At 38.4% G+C, this 8,538-nt stretch overlaps 1 protein-coding gene across 3 annotated transcripts; it reads right to left on the bottom strand.

The window, feature by feature from the left end:
• Positions 1-364: 364 nt before the first annotated feature.
• Positions 365-8,537, bottom strand: RAD51AP1 (RAD51 associated protein 1; the record flags this gene model as incomplete). Of its 3 annotated transcripts, none has more annotated exons than XM_080391645.1 (10): positions 905-1,040; positions 1,209-1,394; positions 1,940-2,074; positions 2,631-2,786; positions 3,939-4,091; positions 4,747-4,821; positions 5,137-5,246; positions 6,045-6,186; positions 7,565-7,614; positions 8,416-8,537. In XM_080391645.1, 9 exons carry the CDS (start codon positions 8,535-8,537, stop codon positions 1,258-1,260), a joined length of 1,080 nt encoding a protein of 359 aa, XP_080247771.1. In that variant the 3' UTR covers positions 905-1,040; positions 1,209-1,257. The 3 variants fall into 3 exon arrangements, with proteins under 3 accessions (XP_080247770.1, XP_080247771.1, XP_080247769.1); XM_080391643.1 differs by having other exon boundaries at positions 1,940-2,086; XM_080391644.1 differs by lacking the exon at positions 1,209-1,394 and having other exon boundaries at positions 365-1,040; positions 1,940-2,086.
• Position 8,538: the final 1 nt, after the last annotated feature.

Here is an 8,538-nt window from a genome sequence, read left to right on the forward strand (position 1 = left end):
CTGACTAAGGCTAAATATTCCTTTGTTAATGCAATGCACTCAGTCATGACCAGTTCCCTTAAGCAAGACAAGGAAAAACGGATCTGCTGGGTCATCTGACATAGTCAATATGCTTAGATCGGAAATTACTTACATTGTGGACTAATAAGTTTGAAAGCTCAGTCTCAGTAACATACCACTTCAACACTTTACAAAATCCCTAACTATGCACGGTTTTGTGGTCTTCAGTGAAGACCAAGGAGCTCAAAGCAAAATCCTTACCGTCTAAGACTGACTAATGCCATTGACTTCCAGCATAAGTATGTACATGCAAAAATATTTGCTGGACTGTAGCCAAAATTTACAAGTGAAAAGTCAATAAATTTGATTAATTATATATTTTATTTTAGTTTTTTTAAAAAATAAACATTCTAAAAATTTTTTTAACTATAATACATAAAAATTCATTAAAATCCACATACAAGATATGCAAACATTAACAGGTTTTGAGAGTGGTGACAAACTTTCCAAGAAGGGGGGGGATAGTGACAACTCTTCCAAGAAATATTTTTTAAACTGTGACTTTTACCTCTGTTAAGAATTCATTTCTGGTATCGAATTCTATAACTGTCATAGTGCTGTCTAAACTATTTTAATGCCAAGAGTTTATATACCAGAAAGCTAAAATTATCAGAAAACCATATCAAAAAGCTGGTGACCCAGATATCACCTTGATTAAATAATATTATTCATCAGCACTTAAGGATGCCTAGCATTTTGCAGAATAAAAACTCATTACATTATTAGACACATTCATAAATGACAGTCCTCCAAAATGAATGATGCCATGAAGCTTTAGTTGCCCACCCTCTATTTATAAGGAAAACACTTCCCCAAATCTTTTCCTTCATGTAGCACCTTGTCACTGACCATTTAACTGCTGGCAGCACTGGGATGCAATGGTTTGACTCTTGCTAGTCTGGAGAGGCCAAGTCTAAGACACTGAGCAGGTGACTTAACAGAGACGTATTTCATAGAGTTATTACTGCTTCCTGATGCAGCTGAAAATAATTTTAAAACAAAAAAAGGTGTAAGAAGTTTAGAGGGAAAAAATAATTCACATGACTGTTTTCATAGTTTTCACAGCAGAACAAAAAAGGTATTCTAAAGATATTGCAAAAAGGTCTGAACAACACACCATAGAAGCACATGAAAATCACCACACTCACCGGGAATCAATCTATTTGGGAGCCAATGCAGCATGTGCGGTGCACAGTTTTAATTAACCAGCAACACACTGCAGCAACGCTGGACAAGCACATAAAAACTGTTCCCAGTGTACTGTGCATTTCCAAGTGCTCCACAGAGAATCACACAACACAATTCCACGTGGGAAAAGAAGGCTTGAGAGAAATCTTGGACCCAAACAGAAACAAACACATCCAGAAAAGAAGAGTAAATATGAAGGAAAAGCAACGTAAGAGGCAGGAGTCAGCAGCAGCATGCTTAAACACCTTAAGAAAGCTTCTAAGCATTTCCTTTACTAGAGCAGTTAAAACACTCCAACATATTTCTAATATTATTTGTTAAAATGGGTAATAATGCAGCATATACCAGAGATAAAGCAAGCTCTTATTGAGAGAAATGATCACAAAACAATCTCTTGATTAAGATTGATCCACACTCTGGAAAAATATTGGATTAACTTCCCCACATAAAGAAGTTAAGAGTAATGCTGTAAGAGGAAAAGAAGCCAGAGATAGCTTTTCTTTCTTCTTCTCTCTTCTTTTTTTTTTTTTTTTTTTAAATCTAAGGTCAAAATAATACCTTTCATTGTAAAAGGGCAGTCACTTTTCTGAAATACTGTTTATTTGTTTGTTTACTTGTTTGCTTTTAGGAGAGACTGCTAAAAGCTTAAGTCAACTAATGTATCTGTTTATAGTTACAATCTTACAGGTACCTGGAGGTATCCATCTAGGCTTCTTGTCTGTTACAGGACTTGATGTATGTAGAGGCCTCCCAATTGGTTCTGACAAACTGCACACCACCTTTTGCGTCGGCTCAGATTTTTGTTCCGTTACGTGTGAAGGAGAAACTACAGGTGACACTTAGTTGGAAAATAAAAGCAACCTTAGAAAGATACTCTTGAGCAGAGAAAGCATCACACTGCATAAAACGATAGATCACTGTACAGCACAAACTCTCTGCACTGCGTGAAATAACGACTGTTACTAGATTGTCATATGTTTAACTATACATTGATACAGTCGGTGCTGTTATACTCTGGAATATCAATTCTGCTTTGAAAAGTGGAACTGCAAGAGGAAGGTATGAGATTATAATTTTTTTTTTAAAAAAAAATCTCAGATCACTCATTGTTATTTAACCTTTTCTTAAAAGCTAGATATAGTTATATAAAAAGAAATGAACTTCCTATTCACTATTGTCTGTTCTTATTGTAAGGACTGTTAGCTTACTATGAAGAGTTTTTTCTTTCAGGATTGTTTTCCTACTCTCCTCCCTTTATATAGGCGCCTTCATCATAATCCTGCACATTCAGTCTGCCAGCCAAATCTGTCTATTCCTTCAGTGAAAATAAAAAGGACTTTTGTTACAAAGAAGTCTATTTCAAATTCATAGTACAAACTTACCTGTAGTATTAATCTTCGATTTGGGAGTTTTCTTCTCTCTTGCAGCTAGCATCTTCTCTCTTGCTTTCTTTTTATTCCCTTTGGCTTTCTTCTTTTCCAGAGCAAAGTCTTCATCATCACCTTCACTATAATCTGAATCTTCTTCTGACTCCACACCTACAGCAAGGAAAAGGGATGTCACCGTTGTACAGGAAATACAATTTACTATTACACTGCAGGGCCTTCTAATCACATTCTAGACATAAAAAACCAGGATATCTGAAGGACACAGTAGAACAAATTTGCACATATTTGTATGCTGAACTAAGAAAGAAATAGCTTCCATAAAATATTTTGTATTTAAAGAATTCTTGTTCTGTACTATAATAATGGAACACCCTGGTACAAACTGAATACAATAATGACTTTAACAGCAGAATTGTCAATATTCCACGTGTGCAAGATGAAAAAGTTAATTTTTTTTGGCAGGGCTTCTGATTTTTACATGTTCTTAGTCATAACTACTTAAAGTGAAAAAACACTACATCTAATTTCAGCTGTAAGAAATATTTTATAGATTTATTATTAAAAAAACCCAGACATTAGCAAATCTTAAAAATAGTTCTCTATCAACAGAAATATCTGGATTATTCCCCTGAAAAATTATTTCACTGACAATTCCGAAAACACTTTCCAATAAACCTTGCAGTAAGGAATAAAAGAATGGATGCATGCATGTTAACCATTGGGGAACTGATAGAGAGTCTATCATATTCTGCAGGTATTCAATACTAGGCTGCTACCAGAAGCAAGAGTATGATGCTAGACCGGCCTCCAAACATATGTAGCATGGTCTTCTGAGAGTGGAGAATTGGAGGAATGAAAGAAGGGAGGTGACATACTTTTTAGTAAACAAAGCTAATACTGAAAGCACTAACACCTGACACTAGTCCTGAGTCACTGTTTTGATGCAAACCCCAGTCAACAACTGGAAAAATTAAGAGACAGAATACAGACATGAAATTTTCCTGGACAAAAAGGGTAGAAGAAATTTGTTCTGACATAGCGCAGAAAATGCAGAGAAGCAGTATCATTTTTGCCAGTTTGGGGAATGTGTATGAATAACCTGTAACTTATTAATAATACTTTTATTGAATAAAATTAGATTTAGTATCAAAGTGAAAGTAGTATTAGAAGATCCATTAAGGGAGGAGAGAGAAGATACAGTAGAAGCAGTATGCATTTCACTGACAATATAAACAACATAAAATATAAGGCATCACATTCAAAGCTCATCTAAGGATGGTGTACTTATAAAAAAGAACTTACTGACTACAGACTCTGGCTCAGAATCAGCAGCATGCTCTCCGTCATCACTATCAATGGTCGGTAACTTCTTCTGATGTGCTGGAATTTTAGCTGCTGCTGTCCTCTGCCTACCATCACCCCTAGGTATGTCATCAACCATAACCTGATTGAGGCCTAGAAAACAGAAGGCGGTCTAATTAATTCAAATTCACTGTAAATCTGTTCTCCTTCTCAAAAAGAAGCAGGTGTTTGAGTCCCCAGAATTCATCTGTGATTTTGAAGTATACTATAGAGAAGTGTATCATCAGCACTTGTTTTCATGTGATTGGCATTTTGCTCTTTTAACTGACCAAACTGTACATTCTGGTTGTGATAGTTATCAAATATTTATAGGTAATCAAGCTAACAAAATGATAGAAGACCAAAAATAAAACTGGAAAAATGAAAGTGTTTCCAATGGCACAGCAAATGTTTTAGTCACGTTTATTTGATGCTTATGCATTATGGACCCATTAAGGAGTTGGGGGTAAGTGTAACTTCTTGAAGAAATAAACTCGGCATCTAAAAACATCATGTCTGTTGCTTTTTCCAACTAACTTTTAGTGATCTGTAACAATCTCATGTAGCAACCCACAGGTTTTCCCATTTTACAACTGCAACCAAATTTTTAATGAAAAAATTGATGCATCCTTCAGTTTTTATTTAAGATAAAGACTCTTTTTCCACTTAAGTGAAAATCAGAAACCAATAGAAAGAAAGAAGAGATAAGCTACTTAAATGTATCTTGAAATGCTATTTCTGAAAAGACAAGAGTATGAGAATAACTTACCTAAAAGTTCACTGTCTACACTGCAGTTGGAAAAAAGGGGTCTCCTGTGTACATTTTCTGATTCAGTATTCTTACCTGTTTTAGGATCCAGAAAGCAAAAAAAATATAATTTAAAATATTAGTATACAAAACCACATTATAAAAAGACATGATATTAAGAAATGAAAATGACTAACATTTTTATCTGTCTCTAATCAAACTATATGTTTGGAAGATCTTACAGAAGAGTTATCTTTTCGCACAGACCATAAAAAGACAGGCACTACCTAGAAATTCTCATTTCCTTCTCATGACATCTTGAAATAAAACCTTCAACCTATTTCACTGTAAAATAAACTGTCATGTTTGAATTCACTAAATATAGAGTATTGCATTGAACTGTAAAGTAACCTTGTTCTTCTGAATTTTGCACCTCCAGGATATTTGCAGATTTTTCTTTGACAGATAAGGCTAAGGCAACTTCCAAATCCCTTTGATAAAGTTTGTCATCCAAGGATATCCTGGAAAAAAAACCCCAAACATGCTAAATAATAAAACAATGACATGAGTGTTATAGATCTATTTCTGACCTGCTGAACTTATAATAATTCAAATACTTTTAAAGAAATTGGTATTTCAATACATACTCATAGCATATCATATTATGAATATCACTTCCTGAAACCATTTAGACAAAGTACACAGTAATACTTAAAGCTCACTACACTTGAAAGTATTATGATTGCAAAACATTGTGTATATATATATAAACTAATAACTGGCATTATCACAGAAAAAAGTTATTACATTTGCTTGAAATACCAAACTGAAATGTAATATTTATACACACGTTTACTACCAAAATAATCTGATTTCTGTTTTCATTGACTTTATATTTTCAATCAAGCTTTAAATACATTCTTTTTTAAAGACTCAAACTTGACTTTATATTTCTGTTTAATGAGTACTTAAGTAACTCAGAATTGTTACCATTATTTTGCACCGTAGACAGAAGACGACAAGATCAGACATGCAAACCTGTTTCTGCACCTATGCTGAGCTCTTGCTGGAGTTTTTTTTACAGCTGTAGCAAAACAGACACAGCCCACTACTGAACTCAGGCAAGTTTTCTCAACTGCGTAATAATGTTACCCTTGATTTGCAACTGTACCATTAAAGTTGAAAGCTTTTATTACACTAATATATATTAGCTGTTTATTCTCAACTGCTTAGAATTCTAGGGAAAAAAAGCTCAAAACCAAATACTGCTACTGAAACCCAGCTTTACACAGAGTTGACCACATTTCAACATTTTTTACCTTTTACCAGGTGTCTGCTTTTGTGATGGAACCAATTCTTTGTGTGGCTTTTTTTGCTTCTCTTTTTTCTCTTTCTTTGGTTCCTTGAGCTGTGTTCTGGATTTTTTGCTTGAAGGTGCAGCTATACAGGCAAAGTCTTCATCTGTTTGGGAAATGGCAACAAGCTTTAATGAGTTTCCCTACATTCTTCCATATGGCCAAAAGAAGTCATTCAACTTAATTTCATTGCACACTGCAAATATGCCAAAGAGAACTTTTGAAACAAATTATATTTTTAAAGAACACAACTACTATTGCTATACTATCCTTAAACATATTTTAAATGAAAATTTAACAAGAGCTCTTTCGCATATGCTTTTATTCAAGAAGTAATGATTCCAATTTTTATTACTAATAATGCAACGAAGCTGCAATGTCCAATGTGTTAACAGATTTTCAGTAACTAGAAGTTCACCTTTTGATATGCTGAACAGCTGTCAGTTATAATAGTAATATATGTTATTAAACAGTTTTCAGTTCTTGGTGTTTGGTAAATTGTTCCCCTTAATGACTCCCATTCTTAAAAAAATGCAGGCTGCTCCCCTTTCGCTATCATTTGCATATTGCCTCTTACCAAATACAATGCATTTCTGCAATTTTCAAAGAAAATTAGAATGCATGAAAACTGTCTTTCTTCCAACAAAGGACACTGCATATCACAGCGCAAAAGATGGAAAAAAGTAATCTTCAGTATTCTCTATATGATGGAGAACCTTAGATAAGATCACGAATGGTTCTTAGGATTTACACTTTTATATTACAAGAGGTCACTTATAAACTAAGAAAAGTCATGCACCACTTTTACACTAAGAATCTGCATCAATCTACATGATTCACACAAGATCTTCAACATTACCTATTTTTGCCCTCCCCTTCCCACCAATTCAAACTGTTCCCTGGATCCCGCAAACAGCACAGAACATAAACCCATGAAAGCAAACAAACACTGTAAGAAAAATGCATCACACCCATTAAGGCTTAGAAGTAAAGGAGACCAGTTACAAAAACAAACAGCCTGCAGTCTATTTTTCTGATCAATGGAACTCAAAATTCGACTGCTATGTCCTTACCCAAACCCCATCAAGACAGAGCCCTATACGAGAAGGGTTAGATCTAGGCATAGATGATTCAACACCTCCTTTATATTCTCATTTACAGGTTCTTGTGAACTGATAATCAGGACGACAGGGAGCAGCCAATTACCACTGAAAACCGAGGCAGGGAGAGAAACAGATTTTCCTGCAGCAAGACACAGTGTATTCACCAGGTTCCTGACAGACTGTTATATATACAGTGGTTATACTCTCTGGCTTACAACAATCATAGTCTCCTTGAATTAGGAAATTTAACACTGTGCCCAGACTACTTCCAGTGAAAACTGCAACAGCCACCTCAATGAACTAATTCATTAAAGACACTTGGATGATATTTTGGGCCACTAATTAGCGTACATTGCTTTCATATAAGAACACACCACTCACCGTCATCTTCCAAATCCCCAAACTGAGAATAATCAACAATTTTTTTGTTCCTGTGGCAAAAAACACACACTATTAATCTTTTCAGACTGAGCATCTTGACTTGCCAAGACTTGATTTTGGGGTAAGTCACATTTTACAAGAAAAAAGCAACACATTTTCAAATGTACGTAGAGCCAGTGCCACCGTACACCATAGTTATTAAGAATTGCTTCTAGATTTTTTAAAATCTGAAAATAACAGTGCTTTCTGTGGTTCTCGCTGTGGGAGCGTTCTATTCTCCCGATGTACACACCGCCCTAGAGCTGCTACCGTGCCAGGGAATTAACTCCTGGGTCACTTTCGGGGACGTGAAACGCGCTTGCCGTGCCGCTTCCAGGCCGTGCCCTGTGCGGCCAGGCCCCGGGTGCTGGCGTTGCCCCAGGCGCGGGGGCACGGGCGGCACTGCCGAGCCCACCCCTCAGCCAAGGATCGGGCCAAGGGCCGCCACCCGCCGCGGCTGCTCTTCGCGGGACGCGGCCGCCGGCCCCATGGAGAAGCCCCCGCGCTTCCTTCCAGCTGGAAGGGGGACGGCGGCGGGCCCGCCTCAAGCCCGGCGCCACGGCAGAGCTCGGTGCGGGGGCGCCGGGCTGGGAGGGGTCCGGCCCGACCGGCGGCCGCGGGGGACCCGCCCGCTCCCTCAGCGAGCAACGGCCGCCCGCGGCGCGCGCGCCTGAGGCTTTCGAGGAAACGTCACGCAGCGCCGCTGGGCGCGAGGTCCCGGCACCGCGCGAGGTCCCGGCACCCCGCGCGTCCTCGGGGCCGGGCGGGCGGCAGCGGCTCACGCCCGCCGCGCATCCCGGCGCCGCACGCACCTCCTCACCGGCCGCGCCATCCCCGCCGCCGCCTCCCGCACCCGCCGCCCGCGGGGGGGGTACGCGCGCCGGTGACGACACGGCTGCCCCGCCCCCTCCGCCCCGGGCGCCGCCCGGCACATT

Source organism: Falco punctatus (assembly GCF_963210335.1).
Source record: "Falco punctatus genome assembly, chromosome: 6".
Classification (NCBI taxonomy): domain Eukaryota; kingdom Metazoa; phylum Chordata; class Aves; order Falconiformes; family Falconidae; genus Falco; species Falco punctatus.